The sequence below is a fragment of the Xyrauchen texanus genome, chromosome 3 (assembly GCF_025860055.1).
Source record: "Xyrauchen texanus isolate HMW12.3.18 chromosome 3, RBS_HiC_50CHRs, whole genome shotgun sequence".
Classification (NCBI taxonomy): domain Eukaryota; kingdom Metazoa; phylum Chordata; class Actinopteri; order Cypriniformes; family Catostomidae; genus Xyrauchen; species Xyrauchen texanus.
Window position 1 is genome coordinate 24,958,097 of NC_068278.1, and position 21,793 is coordinate 24,979,889.

The window sequence follows — 21,793 nt, forward strand, 5'->3', positions numbered from 1 at the left end:
TATTCTGTGATTAAGGTAGACTGGTTCAATGAATCAGTTGCAACAATGCAGTGCAGTTAAATTATAAAAAAAATAAATAATTGCTGGTATAATGAGTTATTATTAACTTTTACATTTATTAATTTGGCAGATGCTTTTATCCAAAGCGACTTACAAAAGAGGAATACATTGTAAGTGAATCATCTTAAGGAAACAGTGGTATGAAAAGTAGCATCACTAGCATCAGAATAGTAGTATTCAAGACAGATTAAAGTGCAACAATAATATTTTAATGGGATTAAATTGACAATGAAAAAACAATGACAGGTCTTGAATAGCACTTACAAGTCTCTGTAATTGATGACAGTATCGATGATGGCATTCATCTGTTTTGTGAGTTTGGGTGGGTTTGGGGAGAGCTTCTCTGCAGGAGGGCGTCCTCTCCTTTTCTTGGCTTTCTCTACATCCTCACGCCTGCTGTCTTTGTCCACGTGTCTCCTACGCTTGCGCTTCTTCAGGCGTATCTCCTCCTCAATTTCCTCCAGGTTGCCATCTTCTATGGCCTGCCAGAAAACAAGCTCAGGTTAGGTAACAAAATCAAAAGCAAATGATCTGAAGTCCTTGAGATGTGGTCATTCATTTGCAAGGAGATTAATTCCTGGTTGGTTGTGACCAAAAATAGGTTGCAGAATTTGTCTGATGTGGGTCGCAATCGGCAGGAATGAAAGAAATGATAAAGACAGAGGCTATTTGCGATAGAAGCTTTTTCCAGAGGACAGAGGATAAAATCCACATACGGATACAGCAGTGGAATGGCCACAAAACACTGACCACAGTGCAAGGAATCACAGATGATTATGATAAAAAGAAGCTGGTGAAAGCCTTCAAAAATAAATTTGCCTGCAATGGTACAGTGATCGAGCATCCAGAGTATGGAGAGGTGATTCAGTTACAGGGTGACCAGAGGAAGAACATCTGCCAATTTCTATTAGAGATCAACATCGTACAGGAGAAACAGTTAAAGGTTCACAGTTTTTAAAATGATTGCCCCTCCTGGGGTTGTAAAGGACTGCACCAACATGTAGAAATCCTAGTGGCATAGTGGCTAAAGCACAGGGCTGTTAATCAGAAGGTCACAGGTTAATCAGAAGGTCACAGGTTCTAACCCCACAGCCACCACCATTGTGTTCCGGGGGGATTGTCCCTGTAATAATTGCACTGTAAGTCGCTTTGGATAAAAGCGTCTGCCAAATGCATAAATGTAAATGACTGTGTGGGAAGCAGGAGAAGGCAGACGGGCGATTCGGATCTAAGTGCGGCTTTAGCGATACAGGAACAAATAAAAAGTCCACGATGGGAAAAAACAAGCTGAAACACAAAATAACATCCAGGGGTACAATAAAACTAAAACACGAAATAACATACAGATTGGGAAACATCCACGAGAGGCAAGGTACGAACGGGTGAATCAACATAGAGGGCCGAGAACAACGGACATGAAACGATAATGATTGACAAAGGGAAGGGGAGAAAGCGGGTTTTTAAATAAACAGACAAGGTAATGAGAAAATAACACAGTGATCAGGGCTGGGAGCGTGATCCGGGAATTGTGGGAAGTGCAGTTTCACATACGGACAGTGAGACTCAGGGCGGACAACACGGGAACGTAACACTATCAATGCAGACCGCAGGATAAAGCAAATAGTGGTTGATACAGTATCACTGCAGTATGCTTAATTAGAGTCCAACAGGTACTGTTAAGTACCCTTAAACTTAACATTTCCTTCCAAATTAACAAATTATCCATGGTTTTACTACCGTAGCCATAGTATCACCAAGGTATTTTGTTGCAAAATCATAGTAATCACAAAATTTATTATATTACTACATTAACATCATATTACTGTTGTAACACCATTGTTAATTGCATTAAAACAATTTTGCCAAAAAACAAAGTGTAAAGGGATCAATGGAAAGGAGGAGGCGAGAACCGGCTTGACAATATACAGGTGAAACTCGAAAAATTAGAATATCGTGCAAAAGTTCATTAATTTCAGTAATTCAACTTAAAAGGTGAAACTAATATATTATATAGACTCATTACAAGCAAAGTAAGATATTTCAAGCCTTTATTTGATATAATTTTGATGATTATGGCTTATAGCTTATGAAAACCCCAAATTCAGAATCTCAGAAAATTTTAATATTACATGAAATCAATAAAAAAAAAGGATTTTAAATACAGAAATGTCGGCCCTCTGAAAAGTATAATCATGCATATGTACTCAGTACTTGGTTTGGGCCCCTTTTGCATTAATTACTGCCTCAATGCGGCGTGGCATGGATGCTATCAGCCTGTGGCACTGCTGAGGTGTTATGGAAGACCAAGATGCTTCAATAGCGGCCTTCAGCTCTTCTGCATTGTTTGGTCTCATGCCTCTCATCTTTCTCTTGGCAAAGAGAAAGACTGGTTCAGGTCAGGCGAGTTTGCTGGCCAATCAAGCACAGTAATACCATGGTCATTGAACCAGGTTTTGGTACTTTTGGCAGTGTGGGCAGGTGCCAAGTCCTGCTGGAAAATGAAGTCAGCATCTCCATAAAGCTTGTCTGCTGAAGGAAGCATGAAGTGCTCTAAAATGTCCCAGTAGACGGCTGCGTTGACTCTGGACTTAATAAAGCACAGTGGACCAACACCAGCCGATGACATGGCTCCCCAAACCAACACAGACTGTGGAAACTTCACACTGGACTTCAAGCATCTTGGATTGTGTGCCTCTCCATTCTTCCTCCAGACTCTGGGACCTTGGTTTCCAAATGAGATGCAAAATTTGCTCTCATCAGAAAAGAGGACTTTGGACCACTGAGCAACAGACCAGTTCTTTTTTTCTTTAGCCCAGGTAAGACGCTTCTGACGTTGTTTGTTGTTCAGGAGCGGCTTGACAAGAGGAATACGACATTTGAAGCCTCAGTCCACTCCTTGTGAAGCTCCCCACACATTTGAATGGCCTTTTCCTGACAATCCTCTCCAGGCTACGGTCATCCCTGCTGCTTGTGCACCTTTTTCTTCCACACTTTTCCCTTCCACTTAACTTTCTATTAATGTGCTTTGATACAGCACTTTGAGAACATCCAACTTCTTTTGCAATTACCTTTTGAGGCTTTCCCTCCTTGTGGAGGGTGTCAATGATGGTTTTCTGCACAACTGTCAGGTCAGCAGTCTTCCCCATGATTGTGAATTCAACTGAACCAGACTGACCCAGATAGCAAAAAATATCCGCACGGCTTCTTTTTGCCGCCGTCCCTAAGCTGTCGGCTATAGGTGCGTCCCACTGGCGGGGATGAAACGTTTGCCGCCGAATTCGTCACTCCCATTTCTTGCAAGATGCCGCACTGAAAGGCGGTTGCCTCGGCTGATCGACCATGGCGGCAAGCCGCTTTGAAATACAAGGATTTCTACTCAAAATCGACCAGCCATGTTGGCTATTATTATTTTTGCTCCAAAGCCATTAGGGTTTATAACAGAGGCTTGACTCTTGATTCCATGATAAGGTAAGGTTTAGGAAATGACATTTAAATTACTTTGAAACTCTGAAGCGATTATACAGTAATATATGTAAAATATATTGAATTATTTTATGCACTTGAAAATTGTTAACATTACTTTGATTGCTGCGCATTTGAGACATGCACCAATAAACCAAAAATTCCTTTTGTAAAACTTACTTGGCAATAAATATCTTTATGATTCTGATTAGGTTTTAAAATAGATATTTAATTCATGGTATGAACAATTTAGCAGAATAAATTGATGAAGTTAGACTTTTCACCAATGCCTGACTATCAGTGAACAGTGAAAGACATCTGCAACATGGCCAAAATCTCGGGTATACTTTAATTTTTTTTATTAATTTGCAACCATGGTCATAAACATGAAAATCCCTGTTTTGACGTGAAGGATAAACTCAATGAAAAGCGAAATTATCCTCTGGTTTCACAGTTACGCAGAAATTTCGTTTATGTCTACATTTTTTCCAACCTCGATTTTTTTTGTTATTTTACCTTTTACAGGTTTTGCAATTATGACCTGTACCAATGTTTAAGAAAGTGTTAAAGTCCCTGTAAAGGCAATAAAAAAAAATCTAAATGCATTATAAATGTTAAAAATGTATTGCTAAAACACATTACAAAGACTGAACTGTGAAGTTCCGCTGTCGCCATATCTGTTTCCGGTTTACTTGCGCGTCGCCCAAAATGTCTGTTTTTACTCGATGTCTCCAGAATCTTCCGAAAATGCGCGTCAGCGATGTTCATCGCATTGTTGATGCCTGGTCCCCTGCTCCGACAAGCAAGAGGGACAAGGGCTTTAAACTCTACATATCGAAGTTATCTGCACAACTACAAGGGTAAGTATTTTAATCTAATGTGGTGTGTCGGCAGATAGCGGCTAAGCTAGTTCGCCACGTGTTCATTTTTTATGTAAGGTTAGTATAGAAGCTTGTTTTTTCTTAGTTTTAAAGCAGACTGTTTGTTAATTTTTGTGATAATTGTAATATTAATTATATTAACTTGCTCTCCTCTCAGTTTCTAATAAAGATCAGGGCACAGGTGAAGTCACTGTCAGGGCATTGTGCTACAGGTCCATGAGGAAAACAGATAAACCTCACAGTTTGAGTGTATGGTGAAGCTAGAATTGATAAGACCGCAGTTACAGGCTTGTTACTTTAATAGCCCGATGTTCCTGGGGACTCGGCTAAAGTTATTCATGTTTAATGTAACTCAAATCAAATGAAAACAGTTATTGTAGGCAGGTAAGTTTCCCTAACTGGTCCCCTCTGTGTAAAATGCGTTCTTAATCAAGTTTTCAACTCAGTCATTCGTTTAAGATGCAATCTTGTGTTATAAGTATTAGGCTATCATGATTATACAGTGAGCAAGCTATATAAATAAGTATTTAATATAATAAAAGTGTAGAGCAACAACCGAGGGTGTAAGGTAAAGGCTGAAATATTGTAGATTTATTACAATATGTTGCATGTTTGAATTAAAATACCTGTGGATATGCAGGAGCACACACTCTACAAAGGCCTGACTGGAGATTTGCCTGATCTATCTGTCCTTAAGGTGAGTAGGGATACAACAATAGCAAATTTCACTGCACAGTATGATATATCAACCAAAATCTGTATACCAATATTTCATTATTTTCTTTTTCCTCCCCTTTTACAAACAAATATTCTGCTTCAAAGAAAAAAAATGAAATTGATGTTATCATAAGGGTTCTTCATTATGAACTTGTATGCCATGCATAACATACTGTGGATAGAAATTACAGGGAAAGTTACTGGTATGATAATTGTGGTTATATTATATTACTATTATATTTAGTGTATTGCTAATCAATATATTGTTACTTCCCAGGTGACAGCAGCTCACTTCAAGAGCAGGTGAAGCAAGTTGGGACAATGTTGAAGACATTTGCTCGCACTGGGCAATCGGGTACAACTTGCAAACAACACCTGTGGTTGTTGGTTTAATTCCCACTGGGGCCACCTGTACATGTAGTAGACCTAGATATAAATGTCATAGTTTAGTAATTGAAGGACCTGGACTGACTACTTTATTCTTTTATTCTGGGAACCCCTGTAGGTGCAGATGAAACCCTAATGCTGCGACGTCTTGGAGTTTGACGATGTTGTGCGTAGCATGGACAACAAAATGCTATGCTGCAACATTTCAGTGCCAAAGTGTCTGTTGGAGAGTTATCCCTGCCAGGGGATCTGTTACTCCCCCCTAGACACCCAGGAAGATTTGGAGTCGAACCCGGCAACCCAGGATGCCACTGATGAGGCGATCCAGGTTAACGTTACGCGTTACCTGAAAGGAGCATCTGAACATGAAGGTGGAAAAAGGCGCCGCACAGCTGAGAGGGACCCACAGCCGACCCCTTAAACCTAGGCTGACTACTGACACCCCAGCATCACTGACAACTGGAACCCTTTCTTTATCCTGCAGTCAGTAAAATCAAGACCCCTAAAAAAGCCTGCTAAAAGTGTCAGACTACACTCACCCAATCCACACTGTTCACTGTGGAAATTGCTTTTTTTTTTTTCTCTCGTGACCCTGCTTTGAGGGCAGCTCCTTGGATGAATATGGGATGGTTTGTCCTTTTATACAGGCGCACGAGGAATCACTGAAGATATGCCAATTTGCACTGCCTCATTCTGGAGGTCGGGGAAAACCGGTGATTCTTAGCCCACTACGCCACGCAGTCCCCAACCTCTCCAGACAATCTGATTGGCTGTGTTCTCTACAGCCAGATTTTCTGCTGTTAATTATATTTATTCCCACTTGTTGTCATGTGTAAGTTGAATGTCAAAATGTATATTATACCTGTTATCCTGCACATTCGTTGATACCAAAGATCTCAATTATTTCATATACAATTTGCTGCTTATTTCATTGTTACAGTGCTTAACTATTCTATTTTTAAATATAGCTTGTAAATCCTAGATTATACATCTAATACTTGATATTTGCACATTATCTGGTATCAAATATTCTACTTACCGTGACTTTAGTATTGCTTATTTCATTCCGTCAGTGCTTAACGATTCTATTATAGTTTGTAAATCCTATTTCATACCTCTGATACTTGATATTGCACATTAACTAGTACCAAAAATTCTACTTTCATTCCGTCACAGTGCTTAACTGTTATTCTATTGTTAAATATAGCTTGTAAATCCTTGTGCCACAGGTCAGCATTGCAGTTATAATGGTATATTCTACTCCAGAGCTTTACTCTAAATTATTACCACTTAACCTATTGTTAGAAATGACTTGTAAATATGATGTTATACCTCAATTTATTTGGTATCCTGCACTTTCTTTGGTACCAAATATCCTCATTGCTTATGTTTACTGGTAATTCTTTGCATCCCAGAGCTGACCTCTTTATATTATTAACAATTATTGTAAGTGTTACAATAGTGTTTTTAAAAAAAAAAAAATTGGAAACCTGCATGTTCTTTAGTGTGTGTGTGTGTGTGTGTGTGTGTGTGTATATATAATGTTTGTATTTTTCTGTTATTTATATTTCAGTGATCTGACATCTTGTTTCAATGACAGTTACTGTACTTTGAAATGTGGAATTAAAACGCCAAATGGAAATTTGTCTGGTTTGATCAATCATTATTCTTGATAAACTGAATGCTATAAATATATATATATATAAATATATATATATATATATATATATATATATATATATATATATAATAAGCGGCAGATGCTAAAAGCGTTGCCTCGACGGTCCGCCGATAACGGCGTGAACGGCGGATAGCCAGCGGGCCGGCCGCGGAACGAAGGCGGTAGGAAGGCGGCTGCCGCTTTTAAAAAGCAACTGCCGCCGGCGGTGCGCCGTCAAACGTGTTTGCGATATCGCCATTCTGCCGTTTCTACTGCCCGCCGACTTATTGCTATCTGGGGAGAGACCATTTAAAGGCTCAGGAACCCTTTACAGGTGTTTTGGATTAATTAGCTGATTAGAGTGTGACACTTTGAGCCTACAATACTGAACCCTTTCACAATATTCAAATTTTCTGAGATTCTGAATTTGGGGTTTTCATAAGCTGTAAGCCATAATCATCAAAATTATATCAAATAAAGGCTTGAAATATCTTACTTTGCTTGTAATGAGTCTATATAATATATTAGTTTCACCTTTTAAGTTGAATTACTGAAATTAATGAACTTTTGCACGATATTCAAATTTTTCGAGTTTCACCTGTAAATAATGGTTTAATAATAAACTGAAACTTTAACAGACAAACACACACGACGGACATGTCCATAAACTAACTCTCTCTCTCTCCCGCACGATCCTCTGCAGTCGACCTTTATCCCTCTCGGAGGCTTAATTAGCCTAATACGGGACTGGGTGTGTAGGATCAAGACCCGGCCCCGCCCTACACCCTGCCACATTCCTCCCTCATTCTCTCAGGCTGGGGAGCCCCAGGCCTAACATACATCCCTCCCCCCCATCTTTCCCTGGGGGAGGGCGTGCTTTAAGCCTAGTCTGCTGGCAGGTCATCCCCATCTACCTGGACAAGGGAGGGGACAAGGGGAGGGAAACAGAAATAATTAAAATGGGGGGGTACTTCCTGTAACAGTGTAGTACCCCCCCCCAAAAAAACACTAACATTTAAACGAGAGGGAAAAGGCCAACGCAGAGAGGCAGTAAGAGAGAGAGAGAGAGAGAGAGAGAGAGAGAGAGAGAGTGAAAAAAAAAACTACTCGCCAGTTCTCCGATAGGCCGTAGCTTGTTCCTCGGCCACTCCTCCACCCTCTATGGGATGACAGCCGCGCCTCTCCGGGCGGATAAGAGGCAGACCTCCAGCCCCTGGCGGACGGAACGCCCCGGCGCGTTCTCGTGGAACAGAAGGGGTCTCCCCCGCCCCTGGCAGCGGTTCTCCTCGTCCACCGGCAGATGGCCGCGGCTGCTCCGTTGGATTGGACAGTAGTGGCGAGAACTCTACTACGGCGTATCCCTCCTCCTTCCCGGATTTCGGCACCAGTGTAAAGGGATCAATGGAAAGGAGGAGGCGAGAACCGGCTTGACAATATAAATAATGGTTTAATAATAAACTGAAACTTTAACAGACAAACACACACGACGGACATGTCCGTAAACGATCTCTCTCTCCCGCACGATCCTCTGCAGTCGACCTTTATCCCTCTCGGAGGCTTAATTAGCCTAATACGGGACCGGGTGTGTAGGATCACAACCCGGCCCCGCCCTCCGCCCTGCCACACAAAGTTACTACAATATTACTATAGTAAAACCATGTTTGGTTTTTTGGATTTTCTCTCCTTTTCTCCCTGATTTAGCATGCCCAATTCCCAATGCACTCTAGGTCCTCGTGGTGCCGTAGTGACTCGCCTCAATCCGGATGGCAGAGGACGAATCTCAGTTGTATCACAGTCAATCTGTGCATCTTATCACGTGACTTGTTGAGTGAGTTGCTGCAGAGACCTAGCATGTGTGGAGGCATCACATTATTCTCCGCTGCATCCATGCACAACTCACCACATGCCCCACCGAGAGCGAGAACCACATTATATTGTCTCTGTAAAACATGAAACCATCAAATGAATGCATTTCAATGATTTTGAAAACTTTTTAAGTACATTTCCCCGTCTGTCGCTCACTTTGACGTTGTGTCGAAGAAGTGACACTAGGGGTCTCTCTTGAGAGCCTCGCACATCTCTGAACTTGAGAAAAGGCCAATGAGAAATTGGCAGACAGAATTTGCATGTCCCGCCCCCGAACATATGGGTATGTAGGGAACCAGAAGGTTATGGCGATCTTATGGGGCGTTGGGGAAGGGTACATTCAGTCTGACAGCACACATACACGGTTCAGCGCATGGCGTGATTAAATATGGACCCCTAGTGTCGCTTCTTCGACACAACGTCAAAGTGAGCGACAGACGGGGAACGTCTAGGTTACTATTGTAACCTCCGTTCCCTGATGGGGTAACGAGACGTTGTGTCCTCCCGGCCACGTCGCTGAACCGAGCCACTGTAACGGCCGAACCTCATTCTCGGGTCCTCAGGGCAAAATCCTGAATGGACAGACACATTTCCCTCCCTTTATACCCGTATGTCCGCGGGCGGGACATGCAAATTCGCTCTGCCAATTTCTCATTGGCCTTTTCTCAAGTTCAGAGATGCACGAGGCTCTCAAGAGAGACCCCTAGTGTTGCTTCTTCGACACAACGTCTCGTTCCCTCCATCAGGGAACGGAGGTTACAATAGTAACCTAGGTGTTTTGTCAAATCTGAGAACTACTATCCTAGACAATATGTTTACTGTCTACTATCATTGGTGATTTTTTTCATGGAGAATGTATAACTTTCGGGATTAAAGCCTTTTCGTCCAGTAAATCAAGCCAAATAGATAAATGCCATCACTGAGACTCTGCAATTTGCATATTTCACTGATTAATCTATGTATTACAGTGAATATTTCCTTTGAGGACATCACCAATGGGCATTCATGAAAGCCATCTTCATTAGTATACACTATGTCCAGAGGTGAAAGAAACTACTAACTAGAGAGAGAACCTGACTGTGAGCCTTGATTATGGAGACCTTTGGAGTTTCATCAGACTTACATCTGACATGACTGAGCTGCACTTAATTAAATCCATCTGTCTCGCATCTCTCCAACCTGCCATTCCTTTTGTTACACAGATGGATATGGAGGGATTCTCATCTTTCTGGTCCACTCGGAACACACATTTGGCATGAATATTTAAAGGGAATGAGTCATTCTCCTCCAATGAATGTACTGTATGGCGCACTGCATTTGTGCTGTTGAGTTTGGCCTAATGCATACCTTCACTGTAAAGCAGGAGTATACAAGAGATTCTGCTGGGTTAGTCTTGTCCCCAAGCCTGCACAGCAGGGCTTAAAATCTCAGAATATACCCCGGAACACATGTAATTCCTCTATCGACTGAGAAAGACTTTGCCAAAGTTAAATAAATCCACAGTAAATCTAAAATTCTAGATATGCCTTTACAATCCACTCTCTTTGAACGGCAGAAAAAATAAAAATCGAGCTGTATTTTATGTTCGTTTGAAACATTAGCTCTAGAATTGCGGTGCAAGGGTAAGCTATCATAATACAGAAGGCTTGATTTTCAAGTAAATCAACACACCTGTTATGCAGCCGAGCCAAAGCCCTCATTCGAGCATAATGTGAATGCACAGAGCCAGAAAGTAGAAATGCAGACATTAAATGAACAATGAACAAACAAATGGACCTTAAAGATACATATATTTCAAAATGTCATAGTGTATTTTGAAACCGAAACTGACTTATAGAAATAAATTAATGTGAGACTTTTTAGGGCTGCAGTACCGGAGTTTGACTCTTGACCAAGATGTTATTAATGAGGGTCCAGACCTGTCTCTGATCTAACAGAGCATGTTTTGTGTGAATTCCCAAATTAAACCGACAATTAAAACAACCAGGCAATTATACTTAGTTTGTTGTTGCCATTCTAAAATAACAACTAAACAAATGTAAATGTTCATGCTCTGTTTGAAGAGCCAGAAACTGATTATATGCATACTTATATACTTACATCCATTTACCAATAGCTATATTAAGTGTACTTTAGTTCTGACATGATGATATTATGTACATTAATGTATGGTGTTTTATGTACGGTGTACCTTTATTTTTATGGAATTATTATACATCTAGCACCACATCAACTGTATTATCAAACAGGTCAGAGCATCGGCAGACACAACATCCATTAAAATGCTGTGCCTGGAGCACTCAAATTATGTATCCCACAGCTATGATCCTGGGTTCAAACACTGGCTTTCTATGGGGCCGCCTCTGGCTGTGTATTAGTAACAGTGAGCTAATAATAGGTAACCTCTGCACCATCACCTTCAACCGTTGTCATGGTGAGGTTGCACCTGTGGGTAATCTAATCTGAGGGAAAGAGCTTAGTAACACCTGTGAAAAGAAGTGCACTGTATGTGATGTTGGGGGAACACAGTCTTTGACCTCTAGAATTTGTGGGTATGATGTTTAGGTAAATGTTGCCAAATTAAAATATGAAAATACACATTAATGAAATACTTTATTGTTGTGATCCATCACAAGTTTGGTCGTGATTTCTACAGATACATCGATACATCACTCCACAGGAAGTGAAGAGGGAAATTTACTCACCAGTCATAAGAGCCATACTAGAGAGTACTATAAGAGTAGTTAGGCTAAAATAAAATTTGTATATATCTTAATTCACATCAGGTTTGCGCTCTATATAGTGTATGCATGAGTATAACACCCAGTCTACACCGAAAGCAAGCGCCACGTCGCATAAAAAGCAAAAAAAAAACATTATAATCAATGATGCTGTCTACACTGGAAGCGTCCCTTGCTGCACGTCACTTAGGCCGACAGTAAAGTGGTGTCCTATTCCATTTTGCACTGCAAGCACTACTACTGCCAACAACAACAAATAAACAACAAATATAAATAATATTATGCCATACTTGAAACCCGTAATTTGTGCAACTCATACGATGTCTTGTGTATAATGACGTTTCAGGGTTTTCCAAATTAACAAATTTTGTCGAGTGGGAGTTTCACGTGATGCCATGCGAGAAGCAGACCCAGTTACATATTTGTTCTTTGAGGTAAATATGGCAAAGAAGTCAAAATCCTCAGGCTCTTGAGACATTAAAAGACACTTATGTGCTCAAGATGAAACCTCTGGGTCTGCAGACCGGGGACTCGATTTGGAAAGCGCAACGGGAGAAGAAATTCAGCATCAATTGTCCAACATCTTAGTGATGCTGACGAAGGTTGTTGCTGATTTGGTGGATCTCGAGTTGGTTACAAGAGTGGCAGATGTTGAGAAACGGATCGATTATCTGGAGTCATTGGAAAGGGAATTATCCGTTAATCCGCCATGACCAAAATAGTAGTGGAAAATGTTTTGGAATAACTGGAAGATTTGGAAAATAGGAGCCGAAGGAAGAGCTCTTCCCGAGTCTGCTCGACATAACAGGGCATAAACTGGAAATCAAGCAAGCTCACAGAGTCCCTGCTCGCAGATCTGCTGAGGGACACAGGCCCCGATCAATTCTGGCCAAATTTCTGAGATCATCCAATAGAGATTGCGTGTTGCGCAAGGCGAGGAGCAAAGGAAAGCTTTCTTGGAAGAATCACAATATTTTCTTGTTCACTGACTTTGCAAATTCGACAAGAGAGAAAAACGATCGATTCAAGGAATGTCACGGGGGTTCTCGTATGCGTACACGGACCTTTTGAGTTTAGAGCGCAGTTGGCGCTGTCATGTGCGGGGTTAATGCGCACGTTTTTCTTTTTTCAGTTTTTTTGGTTTGGGGTTTGATTGTTGCAATAATGTTATAATGTGGTCTGTATAATTTTGTTTTTGACAGACAATTTTTTTTTTTTCTATTATATAAAATGTCAAACGTTAATATGACCAGATTGTCTCTCTCCACATGGAATGTGAATGGTTGGGGCACCCCATAAAAAGAAGGAAGGATATTTATTTTCATAAGCGTAAGAAATATGATATAGTGTTTCTTCAAAAATGCATTGTGGCAGGGCGGAGGGCGGGGCCGGGTCGTGATCCTACACACCCGGTCCCGTATTAGGCTAATTGAACCTCCGCCCTGCCACACGCATTTTTACCCACAGGAAGCTGAAAAATTTGCGAAAATATGGGGTGGACATCTTTTCTTTACTGCTGGTTCAAGTAAGAGTAGGGTGGGTCATTATACTGATAAATACACATCTACATTTCAAATGTCGTAAACAGATTAAAGATAAATTAGGAAGAGTCATTATTGTTTTAGCAGAAATTTAGGGGAAAAAGTTGATTTTGGCTAATATTTACAACTGCGCATCCTGCTGGATTTTTTCATCATTACATTGGAAACAACATAAAATTCTCCGTCATTTTGGGGCATACAGATAGGTGTAAGACATCATTAGAGAATATAAAGTCTTCTTTTATTAGAGTATGCTCACAATAACAAAAAACCTTGTGCTTTTGTAAAATAAAGAAAATAAAAAGGGTGTGCTTACAGCAGTCTCCGTGTTCGCGAGCATATTTCTGAAACACGTCACGAATACTTATCACACAAACATGAAACGTATGTCTAAAGAAAGCTTAAAATGTCTACTTTTAAATAAAACAATTCAAATTTAAAACAAATATTGTCCTGCAATGTAATCTGTATGAAACAAAGCGATGTACAATTTCTCCTGGCTCAGCTAATTATCCCTAATGTGATCACACCCACAGGCAGAGTGCTCTATTCATACGGTAATGTGCTGAGGCGATCAATGCAAATGGTAAACGACCGCAACTGTGCCTTAAAAACATCAAGTTCAAGGTCTTTTGTCTCCTCAGGTGTTGTGATGACTCTATCAACCGCCAGCATCTAAAGTGGTGGTAATGGGTTTTGTTTTTACAAATAACCACAAACACATTTTCTTTTAGATATGTTTATTCTTTTCATAAATGATGCTAAAATTTCCAATCTGAGTGGATGCATTTTGGTTAATAATAGTATTCATTTGATCAGAATTGTTTAGTGAGTTATACCAGTCTTTTGTTTCTCCACATGCTCCTGTTGCTGAATCATCAGCCAAAGGGAGAGCTGGAGTTTGAAACTGCCTTTTATGCTCCACCACAGGAAGTGGAAGGAACCAACTCCTAGCAGTGGGAAGGGGGACTCTGAACTACAAAATACTTAACAACACAGCAGCATGTGGATCATTTGTTTGGGTTAGATTAATATTGGGTTTTGGTAGTTCTGTTTGTTTAGTCATTTCTTATGGTTAGTTGTTGGGTTTATTTTGGGTCTTGGTAATTGTAGTAAGTTAAGTTTCCTCCCCTTTGTGTTTGGTGTAGGCTAGCCTTTGTGTATATATACCCCTCCTTTTGTGTAATTCGGGAGGTCAGGTTTGTTATGTTAAGATGTAAATTGTAGTCTTGTTATGTTGACCGTTAAAAGACCCACTTTAAGTACTTTTTTGTTTAAACTTGAATTGACATAGTTGGCTAAATGAAGACTAAACTTTCTTAACAACAACCGTGTGTCCTTGCCTTTACCTACTTGGTCCCTGACAGGTGTGAATTACAATCGATATTCATGATCATTCACGCCTCCTCGCATATGACCTTTCTAACCCTAAAATTTTCTTACAAAAGTTCAATTACTATATTGTTTTGTATGAATGAGTGATCAGGATGGTTTTTACATAATTTTGTAGCAAAAGATCTAGGCTATAGGTTTTTTCAAAAACCATGCATAAACATTATTTTCTCAAAAATACCAACATGTACACACATGTTGCTCACATATAATTGTAGTCCAGTTTGTGCTGAATACAGTGTTATCTGAATTTGGCCATTAATATGTTTTTAAGCAACTGAAAATAGCACAAATGTCAAGGCATGTCAAAACATCTCCAGGGCCCAAAACACCCTCAGACCCCAGAGGGTTAATCGGGCAACCAACAATCCTCTCGGCAGTCCAAACTGTCCTCTGTAGTCTTCTGATGTCTGATTTCATTTCTGCACCAAACCAGACAGTTATTGAAATGCAGAGGACAGACTCAATGACTGCTGAGTAGAACTGTATCAACAGCGCCTGTGGCAGGTTGAACTTCCTCAGCTGGCGAAGGAAGTACAACCTCTGCTGGGCCTTTTTCACAATGGAGTTAATGTGGGTCTCCCACTTCAGGTCATGTGAGATGGTAGTGCCCAAGAACCTGAATGACTCCACTGCTGCCACAGTGCTCTTTTGAATGGTGAGGGGGGTCAGTGTTGGGGTGTTCCTCCTAAAGTCCACAATCATCTCCACCATTTTGAGCGTGTTCAGCTCCAGGTTCATCTCGGATGAGGCTGATGACAGTGGTGTTGTCTGCAAACTTCAGGAGCTTGACAGAGGGGTCCTTGGTGGTGCAGTCATTGGTGTAGAGGGAGAAGAGTAGTGGGGAGAGCACACATCCCTGGGGGGCACCAGTGCTGATTGTACAGGTGCTGGAAGTGAATTTCCCCTGTCTCACAAGCTGCTGCCTGTCTGTCAGAAAGCTGACAGATAGAAATGGGAACAGGGAGTTGGTTTAACTTAGTCGAGAGAATAGCTGGGATGATGGTGTTGAAAGCTGAACTGAAGTCCACAAAAAGGATCCTTGCGTATGTCCCCGGTCTGTCCAGATGTTGCAGGATATGATGCAATACCATGTTGACTGCATCATCCACAGACCTGTTTGCACAATAAGCAAATTGAAGGGGATCTAGAAAGGGTCCAGTGATGTCCTTCAGGTGGGCCAACACCAGTCTCTCAAATGACTTCATGACTTCAGGGCGACAGGTCTGTAGTCATTAAGTCCAGTATTTTTGGATTCTTAGGGACAGGGATAATAATTGAGCATTTGAAGCAGCAAGGGACTTCACACTGATAAAAATGTCCTAGTAGGGATGAACATGTCCTCACAGAAACTGATGTATGATGTAACAGTAACTGTGAGCTCGTCCAGGTCTATAGCTGCAGCTTCAAAAATACTCCAATCAGTGCAACTGAAGCAGGCTTGTAGTTCCCACTCTGCTTCATTGGTCCTTTTCTTAACAGTCCTTACTACAGGCTTTGTTGATTTTAATTTCTGCCTGTACGTTGGTTGAAAGAAGATGAACCAGACAATGATCAGAGTGTCCCAAAGCTGCACGTGGGACAGAGCGATATGCATCCTTTATTGTTTTGTGATCCATTATATTCCTGTCTCTGGTGGGGCATGTAATGTGCTGTCTGTATTTGGGCAGTTCACGTGTGAGATTAGGACAGCACATCCTCTTTAAAGATGTTGCATCTGTACATCAAATTTCATTGATGTAAAAGCATGTTCCACTGCCTCTCGTTCCCAATTAACTCCACAATGCGATCTGCTCTGAACAGCTGAAAGCCCGGCAGATGCAACATGCTGTCAGGAATGGCTTCACTCAGCCAGGTTTCTGTGAAGCACAGTGCAGCATAGTTTGAAAAGTCCTTATTTGTACATGTGTAGTTTGTCCGTTTTGTTAGGAAGAGAGTGGAGATTCGCTAGATGAATGCTCGGCAGTGCTGGTCGAATGCCGCGCTGATGGAGTAACCTGCACACCGGATCATTTCTCTCGCCTGCGTCTCATAACGCGTTTAACACTCTGGGGTCTGAGGGTGTTTTGGGCCCTGGAGAAGTTTTGACATGCCTTGACATTTGTGCTTTTTTCAGTTGCTTAAAAACACAATAATGGATAAAGTCTGATAACACTGTATTCAGCACAAACTGGGCTACAATAATATGTGAGCAACATATGTGTACATGTTTGTATTATGTTTATGCATGGTTTTTGAAAAAACTAAATTTTTAAGTAACTGAAATAAAGCCATATATCACATTCTAAACATTTGTCCACAAGCCTTTTGAGAACTGGATCTTGTAGCCTAGAGTTTTTGCTACAAAATGATGTGAAAACCATCCTGATCACTCATTCATACAAAACAATATAGTAATTTAACTTTTGTAAGACACTTTTAGTGTTAGAAAGGTCATATACGAGGAGGCGTGAACTATAATGAATATTGATTGTAATTCACACCTGTGGATAAAAAAGACCTCTCCCCTGGGCCTATCAATGAGGAATGTGACAGAAAGAGAATGAATGTGAGGAGACTTGATGATCAAAATCAAGTTTTAAGTTAAAAGAAGTAATCTGACTATACATTTTCTTTACATAAAGACTTTACTTAATTTTAGACCTACACTACTGTTTAAAAGAAGTCTCTTCTGCTCACCAAGGCTGCATTTATTTACTCCAAAATACAGTAAAAACATAGTTTTTTTAAACTATTTCTACAATTTAAAGAACAGTTTTCTATTTGAATATATTGTAAAATGCAATTTGTGATCAAAGCTGAATTTTCAGCATAATTACTGCAGTCTTCAGTGTCACATGATCCTTCAGAAATCATTATAAGATGGTGATTATCTAATATGGGCATATTTAAAGTGCATTTTACTCATTTAACCTGAACACATTTTACTCATTTAATCCTTGGACCCCAGAGGGTTAAACAACACAGCTGCGCCTCCGACTAAAATGTCCATCAAAACGTCTGAATATTCAAAAACCGGGAAAAGATGATCTGGTATATGTTGCCGAATTTTCACAAGATTGTTGATGATAATGAGGCAGCATAAACATTAGTTAAAATATAATCTAAACATTCATATTATTTTTATATCATATTACATATCATATTTATATAAAACAGCATACAATTGAAATACCTACTTTAGCCGAAACAGCATTTAAATGTAACGAAAACTTTTATATTTAACAGCATACAATTGATTACCTACTTTAGCCGAAACAGCATTTAAATGTAACTAAAACTTTTATATTTAAAATTTCAATACTCTGAATCCTGGCTGGCAAGTCCGGAAACAGTCCCACTAGTAAAATATGTACGTTTATATAAAATAGCATGTCAACTAATGAAAACTAAATGACTTACTTGTCCGAAATTGTTTCCTCGGCTGGATCAAGTCTCTCTTCAAAATACAAACGTTCACTGGTGTCCCGCTCTTCTTCTGAGGAAAATTGTAACTCTTCATCACTATCCAGAAGTTTTCTCACTTGTGTATTGTGCTGTCTTTCAAACGTGCAGAAAAGTGAATGAACTTTTTACAGTTGGGGGCATTTACCATTTGATTTGATAGTCTCATTACATTAGCGTATGAATAGAGCACTCTGCTGGTGGGTGTGATCACATTAGAGATAATTAGCTGAGCCAGTAGAAACTGTACATCGCTTTGTTTCATACACGTTACATTACAGGAGAATATTTGTTTTAAATTTGAATTGTTTTATTTAAAAGTAGTGCTTGTGTGATAAGTATTTGTGGAGTTTCAGTTCATTTTTGTGACGTGTTTCAGATATATGCTTGCGAACCCAGAGACTGCTTACAGCTCACCCTTTTAATTTACAAAAGCACAAGGTTTTGTTGTTATTTTGAGTGTACACAAATAAAAGTAGACCCTTTATAGTCTCTAATGATGTCTTACACTTATCTGTATGCCCCAAAATGACGGAGAATTTTATGTTGTTTCCGCTGTAATGACGAAAATATCCAGCAGGACGTCCCAGTGCGTACATTGACCAACAACAACACAGCTGCGCCTCCGAATAAAATGTCCAGCAAAACGTCTGAATATTCAAAAACCGTGAAAAGATTATCTGGTATGTGCTGCTGAATGTTCAGCAGTTCGTCCCTGGTAAAACTGACTGAAAAAGATTACTAAGAATCAGAATCAGAAAAAGCTTTATTGCCAAGTATGTTTTTTTACGCATACAAGGAATTTGTTTTGGTGTTGTGGGCGCATGTCACACATTCTCTAAATATAAAAAAAACAAGTATTAAAATATAAGCAATATAAATATAAATATGTCCACACAGTATATATTAAAAGTAAGAATAAAAATAAAAGAGCAGCATAAAAATAAAAAAACAGCAGATTAAGTACAGTGGCATGTAGAGCCAGAGGTGGAGTGTGGAGAGTGTCAGGATGGGTACCGGGCCTTGATGATAAGGCAAGTGGGGGATGGGAAGAAACTTTTCTTGTGGCGTGAGGTTTTTGTCCTGATGGACCTCAGCCTTCTGCCAGAGGGGAAAGTCTCAAAGAGATTGTGGCCGGGGTGGGAGAGATCAGCCACAATCTTTCCAGCACGCTTCAGGGTCCTGGAGGCGTACAGGTCCTGGAGCGGCGGCAGATTGCAGCCAATCACCTTCTCTGCAGACCGGATGACACGCAGCAGTCTGCCCTTGTCCTTGGAAGTAGTAGCAGCGTACCAGATAATGATGGAGGATGTGAGGATGGACTCGATGATGGCTGTGTAGAAGTGCACCATCATTGTCTTTGGCAGGTTGAATTTCTTCAGCTGCCGCAGGAAGTACATTCTGTGTTGTGCTTTCTTGATGAGGGAGCTGATGTTCAGCTCCCACTTGAGGTCCTGGGAGATGATAGTTCCCAGGAAGCGGAAAGACTCCACAGTGTTGATTGTGGAGTCACAGAGGGTGATGGGGGCAGGTGCAGGTGAGGCTGAGTTCTTCCTGAAGTCCACAACCATCTCCACTGTCTTTAGAGCATTGAGCTCAAGGTTGTTTTGAATGCACCAGGTCACCAGGTGGTCAACCTCCCACCTGTAGACGGACTCGTCACCATCAGAGATGAGTACGATGAGGGAGGTGTCGTCCGCGAACTTCAGAAGCTTGACGGACTGGTGACTGGAGGTGCAGCTGTTAGTGTACAGGGAGAAGAGCAGAGGAGAAGGAAAACACAGCCCTGGGGGGATCCAGTGCTAATGGTCTGTGAGTCGGAGATGTGTTTCCCCAGCCTCACATACATGCTGTCAGACAGGAAGTCAGTGATCCACCTGCAGGTGGAGTCAGGCCCACTTAGCTGGGAGAGCTTCTCCTGGAGCAGAGCCGGGATGATGGTGTTAAAGGCAGAGCTGAAATCCACAAACAGGATCCTGGCGTAGGTTCCTGTGAAGTCCAGGTGCTGGAGGATGTAGTGGAGGGCCAAGTTGACTGCATCGTCTACAGACCTGTTGGCTCTGTATGCAAACTGCAGGGGGTCCAGGAGGGGGTCGGTGATGTCTTTGAGGTGTGAAAGCACAAGGCGCTCAAAGGACTTGAAGGCGACAGGTCTGAAGTCGTTAAGTCCTGTGGTCCTTGACTTCTTGGGAACAGGGATGATAGTTGAGGACTTGAAGCAGGCTGGCACGAGACATGTCTCCAGTGAGGTGTTGAAAATGTCTGTGAACACTGGAGACAGCTGATCAGCGCAGTGCTTCAAGCTGGATGGGGAGACAGCATCCGGTCCAGCAGCTTTCCGGGGGTTCTGTCTCCTGAAGAGTTTGTTGACGTCCCTCTCATGGATGGATGAGTCATCTCTGAGGTGGGTGGGGGGGTGGAGGGGGGTACCTTTAAGGTGGGCATTGGTGGGGGTGCCCAGGCCCCTGCTGAGGTGGGGGAGGTGGTGGTGATGCACTGTAGCTGGAGCTGTTGGAAGGTGTTGTGGGGGATGGTTTCAGGACTGTCCCTTTGTTGGGAGGTGTCGTGGGGAATGGTTACAGGACTGTCCCTTTCTCTTTCAAAGCGGCAGTAGAACTCATTCAGGTCGTTAGCTAGGCGTCGGTCGTTGATGGCCTGGGGGGCTTTAGGCTTGTAGTTGGTGATCTGCCTGAGCCCTTTCCAGACAGACGCAGAGTCGTTGGCTGAGAGCTGGTGTTGGAGCTTCTCAGAGTACCGTTGTTTAGCCTCTTTCACCACCTTGCTAAACTTGTACTTCGCCTATTTAAATCTGTCTTTGTCCCTACTCCTGAAGGCCTCTTCCTTATCAAACATTAACTTTCTCAGATTGGCTGTAAACCAGGGTTTGTCATTGTTGTAACTCACCCTGGTGCGTGATGGAACACAGCAGTCCTCACAGAAGCTGATATATGATATCACAGCCTCTGTGTACTCATCCATGCCTGTTTGTAGCAGTCCTGAACACGTCCCAGTCAATAGAGTCAAAACACATCTGGAGATCCTCCACAGCCTCACTGGTCCACTTCCTTGATGTCCTCACTGCAGGTTTGCAGAACTTTAGTTTCTGAATCAGGTGGACCATGACGTGGTCAGAGTGTCCCAGTGCAGCACGGGTGATGGCATGATAAGCATTCCTGACTGTGGTGTAAGAGTGATCCAGAATGTTCTCCTCTCTGGTCGGGCATTTAATAAAATAAAAAGAGTTAATGAGTGAGGTTTCCTTTGTTAAAGTTACCAAGGACAATAACTAAAGAGTTATTAGACAAACAAACAAAAAATAGAAAAAGAATTGGAGAGCTCCACACCAAGGCAGCCATCTGCGGCGCCATCATTGTATTAACATTAACTTGTGTATGTAAACTTCTTACCCACTGGAATTGTGATATAAACTGCATGCCCACTTATTAGGCAAATTGTATTCCTCAGGGATCATTTTATTGTTGAACAAACACAATGCTCTCAGTCAATCCAAAATGTTATTGAACCTCAAACCTGAATGTTTAACAAAGAAAAAGCGAGTTTTGTCTTTCTCAGGGAATATATAAGTGTGCACAATTATTTGGAAACTAAATTACAAAAATTTCTCCCAACTCAATTGTTTAT

At 41.3% G+C, this 21,793-nt stretch overlaps 1 protein-coding gene across 3 annotated transcripts in view; it reads right to left on the reverse strand.

Moving 5' to 3' along the window:
• Positions 1 to 21,793, reverse strand: part of smarca2 (SWI/SNF related, matrix associated, actin dependent regulator of chromatin, subfamily a, member 2) — a 98,303-nt gene that overhangs the window by 20,244 nt on the left and 56,266 nt on the right. For all 3 annotated transcript variants that reach the window (XM_052097740.1, XM_052097733.1, XM_052097755.1), the window contains one exon: positions 325 to 542. In XM_052097740.1, coding sequence (XP_051953700.1) covers positions 325 to 542 — 218 coding nt within the window. The remainder of the gene's footprint in view (positions 1 to 324; positions 543 to 21,793) is intronic.